Consider the following 18,376-nt stretch of genomic DNA (forward strand, 5'->3'; position numbering starts at 1 on the left):
CTCCCGGTGTCGCCGCGCGCGAATGCCATGCAAATGAGGGGGCGGGGCTTTGCTACTTCCGCGTGACGTCATGGCGCGGGAGAAGGGCGGTGTCGCGCCGTGTCAGCGCGCGTGGGCGGGGAGATGGGGCGGGGAGATGGTGATTTATGCAAATGAACCACCGCCATAGGGGTGGTCTCGGCTGCGTTGGAACGAGGAAAGGGTGGGGACGGGAAGTGGTGTTGGGGGGGGGCACCGGGATGGGGCGAGGGAGATATCAGCACGGGGAGAAGACGCTGCCAAGAGGTCGAGGACACCACCGTAGGGTCAGAGCACCACCACGTGGTTGGAGGTATCAGCGACAGCTGGGGCACCGAGATCGGGTTGGGGCATCGTGATAGGATCAGGGCAACGCCATGGCGTTGGGTTGTCGTTATCAGGTCGGTCACCACCATGGGGTCAGGGAAACCACCATGGGGTCAGGACACCACTGTGGGGTCGGGGCAGCACCATCGGAAGTGGGCACCTACAAGAGGTTGGAGGCACCCACAGCATGTGAGAACGTGACCACGAGGTTGTGGGCACCAAGAGAGGGCTGGGGGTCAGGATTGCACTGTTCCTCCCCCCGCTGTTCCCTGCTTTCCATCCCGCCCCCTCCCACCCCACAACACTTCAAAATCTCCCAGAGAGGGGGCAGAGCCTGGAGAAAAGGCTTTATTGCGCAGTGGGGGACGGGGAGGAGCAGTGGGGTGGAGGAGGAGCGGGGTGCCCCAGCCCAGGTACGGGGCAGGGCGCTTAGAAGCACTTTCGGTGGACGATGGAGGGCCCGGCCTCGTCGTACTCGGGTTTGCTGATCCACATCTGCTGGAAGGTGGAGAGGGACGCCAGGATGGAGCCGCCGATCCACACCGAGTACTTCCTCTCTGGCGGGGCGATGATCTGCCAAAGCAGGGGCTGTTAGCGCGAGATCGGGACCCCCAAAGCACCCCGAGGTCACCCCACCAAAGGGAGACTTTGGGGTGGGATGATTCCCATTGCCTACTTTGATCTTCATGGTGCTGGGGGCCAGCGCTGTGATTTCCTTCTGCATGCGGTCGGCGATGCCAGGGTACATGGTGGTGCCGCCAGACAGCACGTTGTTGGCATAGAGGTCCTTGCGGATGTCGATGTCACACTTCATGATGGAGTTGTAGGTGGTCTCATGGATGCCAGCAGATTCCATGCCTGGGATGGAAGGGAGGCTCTCAGCACCCCACCCCCCACACACCTGCACAGGGCTCCCCCAAAGGGCTGCCTATGGCTCATGGGTGCAGTGGGATGTGCTGGGGCATCAGCAATGGGGCAGCACTGGGGTGGGCTCACCGATAAATGAGGGCTGGAAGAGGGTCTCGGGGCAGCGGAAGCGCTCATTGCCAATGGTGATGACCTGCCCATCAGGCAGCTCGTAGCTCTTCTCCAGGGAGGAAGAGGAAGCAGCCGTGGCCATCTCGTTCTCAAAGTCCAGGGCCACGTAGCAGAGCTTCTCCTTGATGTCACGCACGATTTCCCGCTCGGCTGCAGGGGACAGGTGGGCTCAGCGTGGCTCTGCGGGACCCCCATTCCCACCTCCCCCATCCTTGACCCCATACCGGTGGTGACGAAGGAGTAGCCCCTCTCGGTGAGGATCTTCATGAGGTAGTCAGTGAGGTCGCGGCCGGCCAAGTCCAGACGCATGATGGCGTGGGGCAGAGCGTAGCCCTCATAGATGGGCACATTGTGGGTGACGCCGTCCCCAGAGTCAAGAACGATGCCTGGGAGGGGAAGAAGGGTAAGGGATGGGGCTCGGAGGCATCCAAAGGGCCCCCGCTGGTGGACACCATATGTGGGACTCACCGGTGGTGCGGCCGGACGCGTAGAGGGAGAGCACGGCCTGGATGGCGACGTACATGGCCGGGACATTGAAGGTCTCGAACATGATCTGTGAGGAGGGGCGGTGGGTTGGATGGGGACACACACCTCCACGCCCCCCCACGCACCCCGAACCCAGCGGCTCCATACCTGGGTCATCTTCTCACGGTTGGCTTTGGGGTTGAGCGGTGCCTCGGTCAGCAGCGTGGGGTGCTCCTCGGGGGCCACGCGCAGCTCGTTGTAGAAGGAGTGGTGCCAGATCTACGCAGACAGAAGGGAGGGGGGTCATCCCGTGGGATGGAACCGGCGCTCTCCCCTCTCCCTGTCCCAGGAGGGCTCTCACCTTCTCCATGTCATCCCAGTTGGTGATGATGCCGTGCTCGATGGGGTACTTGAGTGTGAGGATACCCCTCTTGCTCTGCGCCTCATCGCCCACATAGCTGTCTTTCTGCCCCATGCCTACCATGACGCCCTAATGCCAGCAGGAGAAATGGCCTCGTTAGCTTCATTTAAGCAATCAGAGGAAGGAGCAGAGAATGGAGACACCCTGGTACCCACCTGGTGCCGGGGCCGCCCCACGATGGAGGGGAAGACGGCACGGGGGGCATCGTCACCAGCAAAGCCGGCTTTGCAGAGCCCGGAGCCGTTGTCGCAGACCAGGGCGGTGGTCTCCTCCTCACACATGGTGGGGCTGGGAGAGGCTGGCGCTCAGGGGGACCTGGGGGAAAAGCTGGGGTGGGGGGCGGGGGGAAAAATGCATTAAACGCAGCAGTGGGGATGCGGCGTTCTGCCCGGCTGCCAGGTTGGGCTCTGTTTGGTTTGAGGGTTTGAGTTCTTTTGCTGCAGGGGATGCACAGCTCTGCAAAATCCTTTGCAGGCCGTGATGCTCAAAGTGGGGCAGTGGTCAACCCCAGCACTGCTCCTTCATCTCGTGCCAGCTGATGCCCAAAGTTTGCTCCGAAGCTGTCATGGCTGGGAGCTCTGCGTGGCATCCTGAGCTGATACCCCCGAGTGGGGCAGGCGATGCCCAGCGGTGGCCGATCCCATCTCACTGACAGCCCCTCTGCAGCCTTTCCCAAAAATGGGAAAAAATTTTTGAATGTGCTCTCTCCAGGCTGGAGGAAAGCAGGCAAATAGCCCAAAATAAAATAATAATAATAAAGGCAGGGATTTCTCCGTGCCTGGAATCGCGCAACCCACGCTGGCTGCAGCCTGGTTCTCTTCGGCTCCATGGATGCCCCTGGCTGGAGGGGTTGTGATGGGGCTCAGCCCCCCCCCGATGCAGTGTAAATGAAGCAGGGGATATCCCAAAACCCCGGGGCACCCCAAAGCCCCCAGAGCTGTGCGGGGGGAGGGGAGTTGTTCCTTCCTGTTCCCGCAAGCAAAGAGAAATCAGTGCAGGGCAGTACTCACCGCAGACGTGAGAGCTCCTTTCCTCTGGGACTGAGTCCCGATCTGCTTTGGTATAAATACCACGAGCCCACGAAACCTCAGAGGCGGATCCTCTCTACACAAAGACCCTAAATAGGCTAAGTGATGGTGTGTTAGCCATATGGCCATATAAGGTGTTTTATTGCATTAAATTGACCTTGGACTGATGGTAGGACCCAGCACAGTTAATTATTGTAAGGAAAAAAAATCTATGTGGGGATTCTTAGGAGGCAACATCCCATTGGTGAGTCTGTTCCTTTTATGCTACACTTCAATAAACAGGCGAGACACAAGTCCTTATAAGTGACATTCAGCAAAAGGGAGGTGGAGGTACTCCGGCCCGATGGCCTTTGGTCCTCTCTGGCTGCAACCCTGCCTGGGAGGGCGGTGGCTGTAGGGATGGCCCGGGACTGTGCTGTGCACCTGAGTCATAGAATCATGGCATATCCCAATTTGGAAGAGGTTCAGCATCCCAACAGCACACCAGGTGATGGGCGGTGCATCACAGCCTCGAGGTGCTGTGCTCCATCCCTGTGCCCAGGCATCTCCATCCTGGGGGTTTCGTCCATGGGATTTTTTTCCTCCCGTCGTTGCACTTGGTGGGGACAGGGACCCCGTGGGGCAAATGGGCCCAATTCAGTGCAAGACTGAAGGTGCTGCAGGAGTCCTGGAAGTTCTGCATTCATCCTGACAGGGAAAAGGTCCCCTGGGCACCATGCAGCCTTGCTAAAACCCCAAACCCTCATCGTTGAGCCCCACGTGGTCCTTCTAAGCCTGACCCTGCATGGTGGGTGCATCCTCAGCTTCCCTCCAGGAGGGTTTGGAAGCAGGACAAGCCCCAGTCCCGGGGGAGGTGGAGATCTGCTGCCTCCGAGCAGCACCGGGGCCACCCCAGTGCCCCACCATGGCAAAGGCACCAGCCCCCATCTCTCACACAGCACCTGCTGAACTGCCCGGTGCCTTTTTAAGGACAGCCATCCTGTTCTGGGGCCTCTCAGCAGAGCCTGAGGATGGGAGGAAGCCACGGAGCTGCTATGGGGAGTTGTGGGAAGTGAGGCTGCAGCTGGGGAAACTGAGGCACAGCGCAGGCGCTGCCTCCTGCTTTGTTTTGCTGCATCCTGATCCATTCTCGGGGTGAGGGTGCGGAGGTGAGGGTGCAGCAATGAGGACCCACGAGCTGCGGGGCCGCTGCCAAAAGGAACACAGGAGGTCCCACATGGCCTCAGAGCTGTCATTATGTCAGTGAGGATGTGGGCACGGTCCCAGAGCATCCCACAGCGGTGGCTCTGCCCCGGTTTCCCCCATCCCTGGGGGCTGGATGTGTCCCCAGGTCCCAGCTGAGTGTTCAGTGCTGTCTGCACCGCAGCTCACGCGAGACACCCGCAGCCACTTTCATCCCAGCCCGCGTCACAAGGCCTGCTGCCAAACATGAGGTCACCAAGGCAAAAGGTTGCCATATATGACATGCTGAAAAAAAAAAAAAAAAAAACCAAAAAAAAAACCAAACCTCCCCCCCCCAAAAAAAAACCAACACCCAACCCAGCAGAGCAGTAGGAAAAAAAAAAAATCAAAAGGGAGTGGTGGGATGGAGGCAGCCTGGCCACCGGGTTCCATTGGACCCACACTGCAGGGGGACCACGGGCACACAGAGCTGATGGTGTCTCAGCAATAGAAAAGGGAACTGAGCCCAAAGCCACAACACCTCCACCCACGGGGCCACGACCCCCGCTGTGCCCAAGCCATAGCGGTCCCAGCCCTCCTCAGCCCCCCACGCAGGGCTGTCCCACGGCCACAGCAGTCCCTGCGCTGGGGCTGAGCCTCGGCACGGGGAGGCTGAAGCCGGGACCGCGGTGGCAGAGCCCAGAGCCAGAGCAGACGCAGCCTAAAAAGGAAAGGTTCGGCCACCGCAGCCAATCCAGCTGCCGGAGCATGGCCGTGCCCGGGCTGCAGGGAGGGCTGCAGGCAGCCTGGGATGCTCGCAGGAACGCCCGGCATCCCACGGCACGCGAGGCCAACGCCAGTGCCACGAGCGGGAGGGGGCTGCAGGCTGAGGGCAGCGGGGGGAACGCAGAGCTCCCCGCACACCGCCAGACCTCTGCACCTCCCTATATGGGTAACATTCGCACGTTCCGCTGCTGAGGGCTCCTGGCTGGGAGCTCGGGCACGGGCTTGGTCCCGTTCCTGTGTGCCTGAGGGCACGGAGAGACGCGGGTGGTGGGAAAGCCCCTGCAAAACGTGCAGCCTTCGTTGTTGCAGCAAATAAAGCATTCCTGCAAAGCCTGGTTTTGTTCGGGCTTCGCTTTGTACCGAACTCCTTTGAAGGTCTGACAGTCCCAGCTGCGGATGGATGGGGTGCTGGGATGTGGGAGATCTCCCTGACGCAACGAAGTGACGACTGAGTGACTCCAAGTGAAAAAATGCGATTGGAGAAGGCAGCAGCCCAGAGAGCAGCACCGGGAGCACGGCTGCTGCTGTGAGAAGTGAAGCCCTCGGGCACAGCCACACTGCGAGGAATCCGAAAAATCCCCCACGAGGGTTTATGGGTCACTGGGACAACATGGAGAGGAGGCAACGAAATGCCCCCAGCTCCTCTGCCAGGCTTTGCTCAGACCTGAGGCTGCACCAGGAACTGGAAGGAAGCTCAGCTTCAGGAGCTGTAAGGTTGAAGAACAGACTGCTTCCTTCCCCCCACAGGCAGGGAATGGACACCCCGACAGCAAAACCCACCTGGGAGAACAGCTTAAAGAAATGAGGGCTGGAAGTCAATTCCCAAGGATGCCATGAGATCCCACTGCTTCCCTCCTGCTGCTGAAACCACACTGATAACTTCAGCAGCAGTTTGTCAGATAAACCATAAATAAACGGATTCCCTCCCCATTCTCAGCAGCTCCTTCCAGCCCAAGGAGTTAACTCAAAGAAAACAAGTGAGAGAAGCAGCCCATAATACAACCTGTCTGTATTAAACTGTACACCAACGAATGTTGCTTGCTGTTTTGCAGGTAGGAGTACAAGTGCACATGTATTCACGTATGTGTGTCTCCCGGGTGGGAAGGCAGCTCCAGCCCTCCCCCCGCCCATGCAGATACATGCTGACAATCAGAGCATCCTGACAGAGGACACAGAGGTGATGTGTCACACTTTGAGCCTTCCACTTTTCAATACTGCTCTTTCAATGCTGATACAGGTGAGGGCGGAGGCTCAGTTCAGGGATGCAAAGTCACTGCTTGGCTTTCAACAATGAGTACAGAGAAGGACCCCAGATGGTGTGCTGCATCACTGTGGAGCACTTGGTTTGGCAAGGACAGGCTTCATAATGCTTTAAGGACTGCAGAGGCAGTCAAGAGCGAGTGTTTAAGGATTCAAGAAACACAACATGCCCAGGAGTTTGGGCCAGCAGCTGAGCCCCATGTGTGGATCAGCCACAGAGTGCACCAGTGCTGTAACCATGAGATGGGAGAGCCTCCTCTGTCACATCACCAGCACCAGCCAAACCCAAACCCTCGCTGGAGTGAGTGCCCCATCCAGGAAAAGGAGGAAAGTAACCAGATATCCCCCTCACCATCGCTGGAATGAAGCAGTGCTGCATCCAGGAATCTTCTCACCCTAAACTCTTGAAACGGGGGTTCCCAAAGGAAGGGCACAGCACAACAGCTGGGCCCCTTCTTGTTCCACTGGGCAGAAATGTGAGCACCAGGAGGGAGGATGGGTTCTTGCATGGGTGAGAAGTGTTAGGAAGGTTTAATTCTGTACATTAGCAAAGATTTATCTGCTCCAACCAGCCACGCTCAAGGCCACAGTTTACCAACCCAGAAAGAGAGTCAAAGCAGAACATGGGTTAATTTGGGCAAGATCCACTTTGGAAGCACTTGAAGAGGTTTCACAGCTCAAGGATGCAGCAACTTGCAGGACCCTCCCCACCCAAGAAGCTGGTCAAGCTACAAATTAAATAATTGCTTCAGTGTTAGCTTCTGTCTTTGAATCTCCTGTTAGCTTTTCCCCACACCTTGAACCTCAACACCATTTCACCAGTCCAACACCAGGCACCGAGTTCATGAGCTGAGGTCAGGGAATCGAGTTCACCCTGACTGCTCAGGGAGGAAGGGAAAGGGGCACCACACGGTGAAAATCATCTGCTACAGAAGGAACCAAAACTTTACCTAGGCCTAGAGGGAAGGTAGATGGTTTTAAAGTAGGTATTTAAGGCAGGAGGCCTATCGTAGATCCATCAGCACCACATCTCTCTCGACTACTGACACATGATTGCAAGTCTGGAAGAGAAAGAAGAAATGGGGTTATTCAGATATTCCCACAGCTCAGGCGTCTCCTCCATCTCCTGATGCAATCTGCATCCACTGGCCTTCTGAGAACTGCCCTCTCCTTGCAGTGAAGAAACAAACACCTATCAAGTCAGAAAGCTTTTGCATCCCAACTCCAGTGAGAAGCAGGCCCCTGTGAGGCTCTCTCCTGTCCCGGGCCATAGACCAGTGACTCACCATAGATATAAACTCAAGTGACCAGTTCAGTATGCTAACGTATGGTAGTAGAGTCCCCAGTGCCCCACGAGGCAACTTACAGTGAAGAGAGGAGGGTCCTTGGGGTGTGGGTGGAATCCTTTCTGTCGACAAGAAGAGATCTCCTCCAGGCCGTGTTCTGTCAGCTTGAAAAACCCTGTCCTAGAAATAAGCAGAAACTTCATAAAGCTCAAGCCTCTGCAAGCAGAAACAGCTGCTTCTGCACTCCAAGAGCATGTTTGAATCTGCTTTTCTCAAGCACGAGACCCCACACACTCTGCAAGGCATTCCTCTGCCAGCTTTGTGGCTGCAGAGCTGCTCCCTACCACAGATGGGCAACCACACTTACTCCTGGTACTTTGGAGAACACACAATAGCGATGGACTCTGGCAGCATCATCTGGTAGGAGCAGTGTGTGTGCAGGTCGACGCTGGAGAGGAAAGCTGTCTGTGTGGGGTGAGTCTGAAACACAGGGTAAGAAAAGAGAGAACACCACGGCAGGTTTGGATGGGTTTTCTCAGATAGGTTGCATCTGCCAAGTGAAGGTTGGAATGGTAAAGGGGCACAGCTCCTCAGGTGGCTCAGAGGACTTGCTAACATGCTGAAAGTTGTTCTGGATTGCTCCAAAACATCTGCTCCTCCTTTGCATTTGGAAAGAGGACAGAAGAAGCTCTACTTTTCTGGCCACATCCCTTACAAACTCATATTTTAATGCACAGCATTTCCCTTGCCTTAAATGCAGGGCACCCTGCAGGGCAGTCACCTCACACGCTTCTGAAGTGTGGCTACCTCAGGGCACAGCATCACCAGGTGCACAACGTATCACCACGACACTCCAAAAGACCACATTCCATGAAGATGGCTAAGCTTTTAAAAATCACAGACAACATCCAACGCACTCAGCTCCTGCCGAGAGATTTCACAGCCTCACTCTGGCAGAAAGGCCTTTCCTTCTTCCCCTGTAAGGCTTTTGTTGCCAAGACTGGCAGAAAGCTCAAAGGGATTCCCAAGGGTGCCTGGATGTTGCGGGGCCATCACTGAAGAGTTAACACTGACAGCAGACACCCGCACATATCAGGCACACTCAGCAGGCATTTATTTGTCAAAGTCTGCAAAGCAGCTGCTGCTTTCGAGAGATTACTCAGCAGCACCAAACGTTTTGCTTGGCACACATCCGACTGCCAAAGGCTCCACGGGGACAGGCAGCAGGGAGCCAGAGGAGGAATCTGGAGCTGGCACACCCTGCGGCAGAGCAGCACACAGCTGTCTGCAAAAAGCTGTGCTACTATAGGGACACATCACTGCAGAGGCCACGCGCTGACAGCAGGAGCTCCAGGCGGAAGGCTGGGATGTCCCAAGTCTGCTTTTAGCCCAGTGTCCCACTTCTAAAGCAGTCAATGTTCTAGGAAAGAATCTGAACCTCCAACAGGCCTGAATTTCTCAAGCAACACGAGCTGTGAGCAAGACTGCATCAAAGAAAGGATGCAGACAATGGCAGGACAAGGGGAAATGCTTTGAAGTTGAGGAAGGGAAGATTTAGGTTGGGTATCAGTGGGAGGTTCTTTGCAGAGAGAGCAATGAGGTGCTGGAACAGCTGCCCAGAGAGGCTGTGGATCCCCGTCCATCCCTGGAGGTGTTCAAGGCCAGGTTGGATGGGGCCCTGGGCTGCTGTGAGATGTGGAGGTTGGTGGCCCTGCGTGTGGCAGGGGGTTGGAGCTTCGTGATCCTTGAGGCCCCTTCCAACCCAACCTATTCTATAATTCTATGACACTGACAGCTCCACAGCAAATCCTCCATCAAATCCTCCTTCCCCAGCCCATCTCCCCACACCCCTTTCTTTCCCAACTCAAAGCAAGGTCAGACTGGAAGTGAAGCAGGGATGAGAGGCTCACATGGATCCAGCCGAGTGTAACGAGGCCATGCTGGTCCTGGATCAGGAAGAGTTCTTCCTCATTCTCTGTGTTGCAATAATCAGGGCCTCCATATTGCTTGGGAATGATGACGTGGGTTATGGTGAATTCATTCCTCATCTGCAAAGCAGCACAGGGAGGCTGTTACCCTCCAGAAACGCCCCCCAAACAGGAAATCTGCTGCCGCCCACTGGTGCAAAGGTAATTTCCTAAGCTTTGGGAATGAAGTGTTTCTGTTCATCACTCAGGGGCCCAGTAAGGGGAAGAGTAGCTCTACAAACAAGCCCACGAGTGCATCTATCATCCATGGTAAGGGAAACTGTATGGTAACTGTATCTGAAAAAGGAGTCACAGATTCAGCCCGAGTCAGCCTGTGGCTATTAGTTCATCTTCCCTGTGAGCACCCACAGCAGCTCAGCCTCACACAGAAGGAAATCTCTGCACTCACTCAGAGCTGGTGCCTCATAATTAAATAGTCACCAAGTATCCAGAGGGAACCAGATTGCAGAAAGTTGCTACATCAAACTATTTCATTTCAAAGCAAACTTCTGTGAGCAAAACAGTGAGCACCAGATGACAAGGGAGAGAGGCTGGGGCTGCCAGCAGAAACCTCTGCACACAAACTCATTGAGGGAAAACTGCCTTCAGCCTGTGCTTGCACAGCCTTGTCTTGGTGAGGGTCCTGGCTCACAGATGGGACTCATGGCAATCAGAGAGAGGAAGCTGAACTCACAGGAACTGCTGGCTGTCACTCCACATTGAGGCACATTTCCTTACATAAAGACTGAGGAAACCTTTGGGTTAAAAGCAGAGGCAGCCTGGCCCAACACTCATATGAAATCCCAGTGAAACTGCACTCTGGCAGAGTCCTCCAACCACTTCTAAACCTATTCTACTTAAAGAAAAGACCTCTGTCCTGCTTCCAGGGGCTTAATTACTATTATCACCTTACCAGCTTACCACAGAGGATCCCACAGGTCTCCACACCTCGGGCCGTGTTGGCATCAGCCAGCTGGAGGAATTTATGGCACAGCTCTCTGGGGACAATGACCTGGCGAAGGGCTTCCATACCTGCAGCTGTGGGGAGAATTGGGAGCACAGTGAGCAACGATAGCCAGTGCCACTGGAGAGATGTTCCCTCAGTCTGGACCTAGAGGGACTAGACTGAAAGAAATCAGCCTGGCAACATTAACTGCTACGCTAACTCTAATGTCTACTCTTCCACTGGCAGTCACAGGTAAATAAAGTCACAGTGACACTCTATAAAAGACAGCCAATACCTCTTTCAAAATAAGGAAAGAGAAAGAAAAGACGTTTAGAATTCTATTAGTATGTGTTTGGATAAAGAAAACGAAAATACGAACGCTCATAAAATGTTATTTAGAAGTAAAATGTTTCTCTGCTCAAGAACCAGTTGTTCAGAAATGTCTGGATCACTATTTTGGATCTATAGTTGGCAAAAGAGGAGAGTTCAGTCAGTTTAACAGGAATTAAGCCCCAATCTCCAAAAAGTATTTGGATCTAGGAAGGTCAAAAGCCAAACAGGTTGTAGATTTTAGGTCAGCAGAGAGAGACTGAGGCTGGATTACTAGGAAACAGTTCTCTCCAGCCTGCAAACCTTTGCTGGACATTGGGGAGAGCACCCCCAATAGCCTGGAAGAGCAAATCCCCAGGAAGGGATGGAGATCTGATGAAACAGTTCCAAAAGCCTCCCAGACAGCTCAGCTCCTTGGCTGTGTTTGGCTCGGCCCCAGAAAGGGAAAAGAATGCACGGGAGATGTACTAACTGTGTTCTGTGCTCCCCAAAGCACTAGGTTTCAAAGATCTGTCCACAACAGGAGGTTTGGATGAGACAGTCCCCACTGATGGACTCGCAGGGTGAAGTGGAGAGACAGGAACCCTTGGGGTTAAATCAGTAGCTGGCTTTTCCATGCCAGGGATGAGGGGTCCATCCAGAGACTCAGGACTTGGCTCCTGCTTTCCAAATTCCTGCACTATCCTCAAACGTTCCTTTTCCAGCTCCTGTCGTCGAATCATCTCCTCGAAGGCAAGAAACTGCTCTTGCTCTGCCTGCTGCTGCTTCATTAAGGCTACACGATTTCTTTCCTCTTCCAACTGCTGCTGCAAAGCCAAGTTGCGTGCATCCTCCTCTTCCTTCTCTTTCTGCAAGACGAAATACACCAAAGGACATCAGCAAATATCACTCCTTTAGAACTGCAGGACTTCCAGCCTGCTTGCAGACCCTCAGCAACCACAGACCATCCCTAAAGGGTCTGCAGAAATTAACCAACAAGATGTACTTTCTGCACAGATCAGCACTTCTATCAGAAAACCAGCCAGACCAGAGCAGTAAACTGCTGCCTCACCCAGGTCATTGTGTGGGAATATGATTCTAGATTGATTTCTCTCTCATCTCTCCAAAACAGCACTTTCTTAAAGCAAAACTGACTGCAGAGCTTTCTGCTTTGCCCACAGAACCCCAGATCCCTACTCATATTGTCGTAAGGCATCTGCTGAATTTCTGAGCCATAAGACCTCACACACTGAGACAAAAAGAAAGCCAAATAAATGTCCCAGTTCAGACTGCAACAAAATGAGCCGCAGGGGCACCTATGACAAATTCACCCACATAATGACAGCAGAGACAGCCCCATGCTGCAGGTGATGAGGGTGGACTCCGAAAGCTGGGGCCTCCCAGAGTTCATCTTTTGGAGTGCTCAAGGAGCCCTGGAGACCTCTTCCAAACCCTTGGGGTGGCTGACAATGGAAACCCTTCCAAACCCTTTGAGGCTTTGCACGCTTCCCAAGAAGCAGAAGCCTCCAATCTCCTCTCGCTCACCTTCTGCTCGATGTACTTAGTGTAGTCCTTCGTGTACCTCTGCAACAGCTCCTTCTTGAGGTCTTCAGCTCTGGGAAAGGCTACTTCCTTCAGCTTCTGAAGGGAAGAAACACAATCCTAAGTGCAAGAGCACCAAGGCAAGAAAAGCAGGCCCAGAATGGATGAAAGAATCAATAGATTCTTGGAGAAAATAAACCCCAAAGCGTTTTCAACAGCAGCCACTGAAGACTTGGAACATTACTACTTACTTTCATTGTCTCCTTCCTTTCAGGTACGACGGCAGTTTTGTAATCACGGTGCTTTGGCAGCTTCTCAATGAAGAGCCTATAAACACAGGAGAGAAACTGTATTCCTGAATCCCAGCAGAATGGTGCCAGCAGAAGAAATGGCATTTGGGGAGGTATGTATCATCTGCCTCCAGCACAGAATCTCTGCTCTGCCACTTCCCTGGGCCCTGTGCTCCTGCAATCAGGATGGCTGTCTGCCTTTCTGCAATAAACTCTCCATCAATCAGTGCCTTTCTGAGCTCTTCTTGGCACACAGGGTTCTTGCTCAGCCCCAGAAGAGCACCTTGCACAGGACTTTTCTCCCATCTGGGCTTTGGTGATGATCCTCTGGGATAAATACTTCCTTAATTATTTTTTTTTTTTTGGAACAGAAACATTAATAAACCAGTCTAAAACATCAAAGATGCTGTCAGTGTTTTAGGAAGGACTTGGGCACCTGCCTTCACCTCTGAGAACATCCAAAGGGAGAACAGACAAGCTCAAGGACTCATCTAGCTCAGTGCTCACACAGCCCTGCACGGGGGGAGAGAACAGTTTCTGCAAGAGAAGGAGAAATTAACTCAGACCTTGAATAGGAAACCTGCAGAAAGGCTGTGCACAACCCCAGGAGGTCAGAGCAATATTTCAGGCCTTTTTCTAGGCAGCAGTGCTGGTTCTAAGCAGATTTCTGGGAGGGGAATTCAAGACTGAGCTCGATACTACCTCGCTCCCAGCACAGATACAAACAGATTAATTTGTGGTTTCTCTGCAGATTAACCTGCTCCAGGATAGAAGCTTCTCCTCCTTCCAAGGTGCAGCTTAGGACACAGAAAAAGAACACTGCAAGTACAGCAGCGAGGTGGGAAGCCCACAGACACAGGGCTGTCTTCTGCTCTGCCCCACGGATCTTCCCAGGCTGGAGGCATCCCATCATTACCCCCAAGTGTGAGTCCAAATCCAATGCTCCCTGAGCTCCAGCAGCTCAGAGCCATGCCCACTGCCCTGGGGAGCTGTGCCATCCCCTCCACCCTCCAGTGCAGAACCTCTCCCTCACCCCTACCTGCCTCTCCCCTGTTGCAGCCCTGTGCCATTCCCTCAGTCCCTGTTGCTGTCACCAGAGAGCAGAGCTCAGTGCTGTTCCTATGCTCCCTGTGAGGATCTGCAGCCACCACGAGGCCTCCCCCCAGCCCCCTGTGCTGAACAAACCAAGGGACGCCATCCCCATAGCCCTCCTTTGGATGCTCTCCAAGAGTTTTACGTCCTTCTTGTATTGTGGCGCACTCAGGGTACGAGGTGAGGCTGCACCACTGCAGAGCAGAATGGGAATAAGAGCAATGAGCAGGGACAGAGCAGGGAGCAGCTCTGTGTGCAGGCAGAGGGAAGAAGAGTAGAGAGCACAGCACAAACAAGCCAAGCAGAGCCAAGTGGGAAAGCCACAGTGTGAGCAAAGAGCTTTCCTCCTGCCGTGAAACCACCGCATGTGCACTAAGTAAACCCATCTGCTTTAAAACCCAGCCCTCTGGGAAAAGGAAGAACTTCTCACAATCCCAGCCCTTGGTTGTACTTGTGGTTACCATGGAGAGCACGAAGATGCCAGAGACCGCGGGATCAGCACAGCCATGGCACGGAGGAGCTGTGAGGTCCCTGCTTGGGGCTGGTGGATGCAAAGTAGGTCACTGTGTCAAGGAGACAAAACAAGGCAGCGATCACTGCCAACAGATTGAAGATTAAAATGGAAGGGATTCATTAAGAAGGATTAAGAGCAGATGTTAGCCTGGGGAAGACAGAAGAAACAGCAGAGGCAGCTGGCTTTCCAGAAGGCAGGAAGGGGGAACAGCGAGCAGCAGGGTGCAGGGAGAACTCAGGCAGCCAGAGGAAAACTTTGAGGGAAGACCAGCAGCAGGCTGAGGAAGGAAGCAGAGAAGAACTCTGCATTCTCTGAATAAGAACGCTTCACATTTCCTACCCACAGCCCAGATGAGGCTTGGCAAGGCTTAAACCCTCAGCCCCCATCACCAGAAGCTTTGGGTTTGTTCAAACCTCTGCCTGCTGCGAGTCCGCTGTGAACGGAGCGGCTGCTTGGCACTGAGCAGCCACATCGTAGGCTATTTTTAAGCACTGTACAGCACACACGCCAAACCAGTGTCTCTCGAGTCCCTTTACACCCCTCACAAACCCTTGGAGCCAATCCTAGCAGCTCACAGTCACACGGACAAACCAGGAATCCACATCTCCCAGGAAATTCACGTCACGTTTCCCTGCTCTGCTCTGCCTTGGCTCAAAAAAGCTCCAGCACCCTCCTGCTTTGAGACCAAATCCATTCTGAATGGTGCAGAAGCTGATGATGAAGAAAAACAAGCAGATGTCTTTCAAAGTGACAGCACTGACATCTGTAAAGTGCAGCCTGGTTGTTCTTAGAGACACTCGTGCCTCCCTCCTGCCCACTATGGGATGGGCACGAGCTTCATTTCAGCATGGGAAACAGAAATACTGAAAACACAGTCGAGATCAAGTGGGAGACTGAGCGCCAAGAATGGAACTGGCTCAGTGGGAATCTCAGTGTAGATCCACCCTCAGGTTATCCCAAATCGATCTAAAATCCTCCCCAAACAAATGGCTCACTCTCAGGTGTCGCTACCTGAGGAGTGTCCTGCAGGGAAATAAAGGGACATCCAGCTTCCCAAAGCCATGCAGTCAACACAAAGCCAAGGACTTGCTCCTGAGGATGGCGTGCTCGCTCCTAACAAACACAGCACGTGCAGAGCTGCGGCCAGGAGCCTCTCACACACTTCTCAGGGCTGAAGTCCTCCTCTTCACAAAGCTGCAGCCTGCACTAGTCCATACATTCCTGCCATGGAGCTGGGCTCTGAGGAGAGGCAGCCAAGCCCAGAGTCACAACAGTGACCACAGATTTGGGCTGAAGTAGCCAGAGAGGAGGGTGGGAATAAATCAAATCCCATTTCTAGAAATGGGAGAGCAAAGCAAGCTCCACCACAGACTCCAATTACAGTGCTTTGCTCTTGCCTTCCAGATCACAGTCTCAGGGAAAGACACCTCAAACAACACTCTGCCAAGCCTCTCACTTCCACAGCAGCTACAGCATTACTCTTCCATTTAAAGAAATGAGATGATGACATTAACTTTGTATCTTCAGATAATCCAAGCCGGCAGCTCATACTCATCAACATGAGAAATCACACCACCAAAAGGGAAAGCTTTTCACCTTTCCTGCAGCCTGAGAGCCAGGCTAATGTAAATGCCACAGGCATCTGAAAGTTGCTGGAAGAACAGCATGCCAGCACCTAGCATTGCTGTAATGAAAGAGCAAAGGCACGTTTCGTTCATTTGTTTAGTTAAAGAGCTTCTCCTTCAGCCTGAGCTATGTAACCAGCCTGGAAACCTTCCCGAGGGTTTTACACTTTGCAGCTCCCTACGCAGTGACAATGACCATAAAAGCTCAGGAAGTGCAGGGCGGGAAGAAAAGCTAATCAGAGAAAAATGTGTTGAGTTGAAGGAGGCTGGGGCAGGAACCCTGTGCACACAGGCAGGCAGGAAAGGAAAACACCCATAGAAAAGCCAAGCTCATTCTGGATACTTGGGTAGAACAGCAGAAAGGAGACTCGACCCTCTGGTGAGTGAGAACGGGAGGATTTGGGGCAAAAAGCCTGAGGGAACAGGGTACTCAGTGCTGTCGGGATATTTCCTGGGCATCACTACTGTCAGCCCTTTGAACACAGGGAGGCACAGCAAGAGACACACGTCTGCACCACTCGTACTCTGAGCTGCTCAGGCAAAAGCAGAGCTGCTGCCACGTCACTGCATCAGCACGGCGCACGCTCCGCTCCGCAGCGTGGCTTTCGGACCCAAGATGGTTTGTTCCCAGCCAGCCCTGGAGGTGACAGCGAGAACAACTCCACGCTTGTCCACATGGACGGCCCCTGTGCTGGAGACCCAGCAGCTGTGACACCAAACGGGGTCTTGAGTGGGTTTATATACAACCTCTGGTTTTTCAGAAGAGTGTTCAGAGCCTGGAGATCTCACATCCAAGTCAGAAGACTGGGGTCAGGATGTTCAGACTTGTGACTCTGTTTCTCATGTCCTTCCTCAGGAGGGTCTAGGTGCAAACATACCTGCATGGTGTGTGTGGGGAATTACACTATTTCTAGGTAGAACTAAACCTCCAGTGCTGCACAGCTGATTTCTGTGCTGAAGGTGAAATGTGGTGACTGCTGTAAAAGGTTGTAGTAGCTTAAACATAAAGAAAGCTTCTCCTCTGAAGCTGGTTTATCAGAGAACCACAACGAGCTTTCATCTCCTTCTGATACTGTGACCTTTGGCCATGGATGCCTGCCAATCCATATGACATCACAGTTCTTGAGATCAACCTAACCACTCTGCAGCAATAAAACACCAGGAAATGTTTAAATAAAAGGAGCCAACACCTTCCTCCTGCTGACAGAGCTATATAAGGTCAGTCTGATCTCAGGGAATTTTTACTGGCATTCTGCAAAGCAACGAGCAGTGCTTGTACCTTGCACCTTTACAGTGTGGTCACCCTAACCAGGTCACCTGTATCAGTTCAAAAGGAGCAAAGCTCTGGACAGAACCTGGTTCTTCCAGCTCAACAACGTCTCACTGTGTCTACACACACTCAAAACCAACTGAAATCCCGCAACACTCTGCATCAACACAACTTAATTGTAAGCAAAATAGAGCTGCTCTTACGTGATGTACTTGTTGTACAGGATGAAGGCATGCTCAATATTGCCCTCCTCTGAGTAAACGGTGGCCATGCGGAGGATCTCCACGCCGGAGCGATAGTAGCGTCGTGGTGGGACATCCTCACTCACTTCCACAGCACTCCCCACCTGGATCAGGCTTCGGACACGCTCCTCTGGCGGGAGGCTGACATCAGCATGGTTGGGCATAACGAGGCACATCAAACCTGCCGCTGCTCTGACCAGCTCTGCAGTGGGAGGAAAGCCGAGGGAGTCAAAAACCACCACAGAACAGGTAATGTGTCTGGTTGCCCTGACAGAAATCACCCCTGTAATACAAAGGTCAGGAGGTCCCGAGGGAGAAATGTGGGAGAAGCCAGGCTCTTTTTGGACACAACACTTGGATATAAATCTTTATAACCTGAAAAGCGCCATGAACTCAACCTCATTCCTTGGGTAACCCATCTCAAACTATGGTCTGAGTGATGTGAATCCTACCCAAAACAGCTCCTCCTTTCTCATCGTCTCTCTGTGCAACACGAGTGCCAGCCATTGATTTGGGGTCAGTCGGCCAACACGTTTACCTTGGACGGGAGCAGAAGCAGCTGTACACAGGGTTCCTACACTGCACGCCCCCCGATCGCTCACACGGTGGTGAGGAGAGCTGCAGGCCGTGCTCCCAGGCAGAACCGCCCCTGTCCGTCGAGCCGGCTCCCAATTGGTCTCACTCGGACTCAGACTGCTCTGTGCCGCAGAAGGCACCGCTGCCACCCCAGGAACGCCCCCTCCCCTCTCCCTTTCCCACAGGGCCCCAAGAAAGACGAACGAGTCGCAC

At 53.6% G+C, this 18,376-nt stretch overlaps 3 protein-coding genes across 4 annotated transcripts in view; all 3 read right to left on the reverse strand.

The window, feature by feature from the left end:
* Positions 1-72, reverse strand: part of LOC104917084 (deoxyguanosine kinase, mitochondrial) — a 1,515-nt gene extending 1,443 nt beyond the window's left edge. Inside the window, 1 exon segment of the mRNA XM_010728173.2 lies at positions 57-72. Coding sequence (XP_010726475.2) covers positions 57-72 — 16 coding nt within the window.
* Positions 73-673: 601 nt separating this feature from the next.
* On the reverse strand, positions 674-3,411 carry LOC100551088 (actin, gamma-enteric smooth muscle). The gene is made up of 9 exons (XM_010728167.3): positions 3,280-3,411; positions 2,425-2,596; positions 2,210-2,338; positions 2,017-2,127; positions 1,852-1,936; positions 1,608-1,769; positions 1,342-1,533; positions 1,022-1,203; positions 674-918 (listed from the first exon to the last, which is right to left on the reverse strand). Exons 2-9 carry the CDS (start codon positions 2,548-2,550, stop codon positions 775-777), a joined length of 1,131 nt encoding a protein of 376 aa, XP_010726469.1. The 5' UTR covers positions 2,551-2,596; positions 3,280-3,411; the 3' UTR covers positions 674-774.
* Positions 3,412-6,235: 2,824 nt separating this feature from the next.
* The window catches only part of STAMBP (STAM binding protein), a 12,563-nt gene continuing 422 nt past the window's right edge, over positions 6,236-18,376 (reverse strand). The window contains exons 1-10 of one of the 2 annotated variants that reach the window (XM_010728168.3): positions 18,126-18,330; positions 17,549-17,789; positions 12,806-12,881; positions 12,558-12,653; positions 11,506-11,881; positions 10,671-10,795; positions 9,701-9,838; positions 8,158-8,270; positions 7,871-7,970; positions 6,236-7,565 (exon numbers count right to left, since the gene is read on the reverse strand). In XM_010728168.3, coding sequence (XP_010726470.1) covers positions 7,509-7,565; positions 7,871-7,970; positions 8,158-8,270; positions 9,701-9,838; positions 10,671-10,795; positions 11,506-11,881; positions 12,558-12,653; positions 12,806-12,881; positions 17,549-17,763 — 1,296 coding nt within the window. In that variant the 5' untranslated portion in view covers positions 17,764-17,789; positions 18,126-18,330 and the 3' untranslated portion in view covers positions 6,236-7,508. Of the gene's footprint in view, positions 7,566-7,870; positions 7,971-8,157; positions 8,271-9,700; positions 9,839-10,670; positions 10,796-11,505; positions 11,882-12,557; positions 12,654-12,805; positions 12,882-17,548; positions 17,790-18,125; positions 18,331-18,376 lie in introns of those variants that run through there. The other variant, XM_003213757.4, reaches the window with a different exon arrangement.

Source organism: Meleagris gallopavo, unplaced genomic scaffold, assembly GCF_000146605.3.
Source record: "Meleagris gallopavo isolate NT-WF06-2002-E0010 breed Aviagen turkey brand Nicholas breeding stock unplaced genomic scaffold, Turkey_5.1 ChrUn_random_7180001955349, whole genome shotgun sequence".
In the NCBI taxonomy this organism is placed as follows: domain Eukaryota; kingdom Metazoa; phylum Chordata; class Aves; order Galliformes; family Phasianidae; genus Meleagris; species Meleagris gallopavo.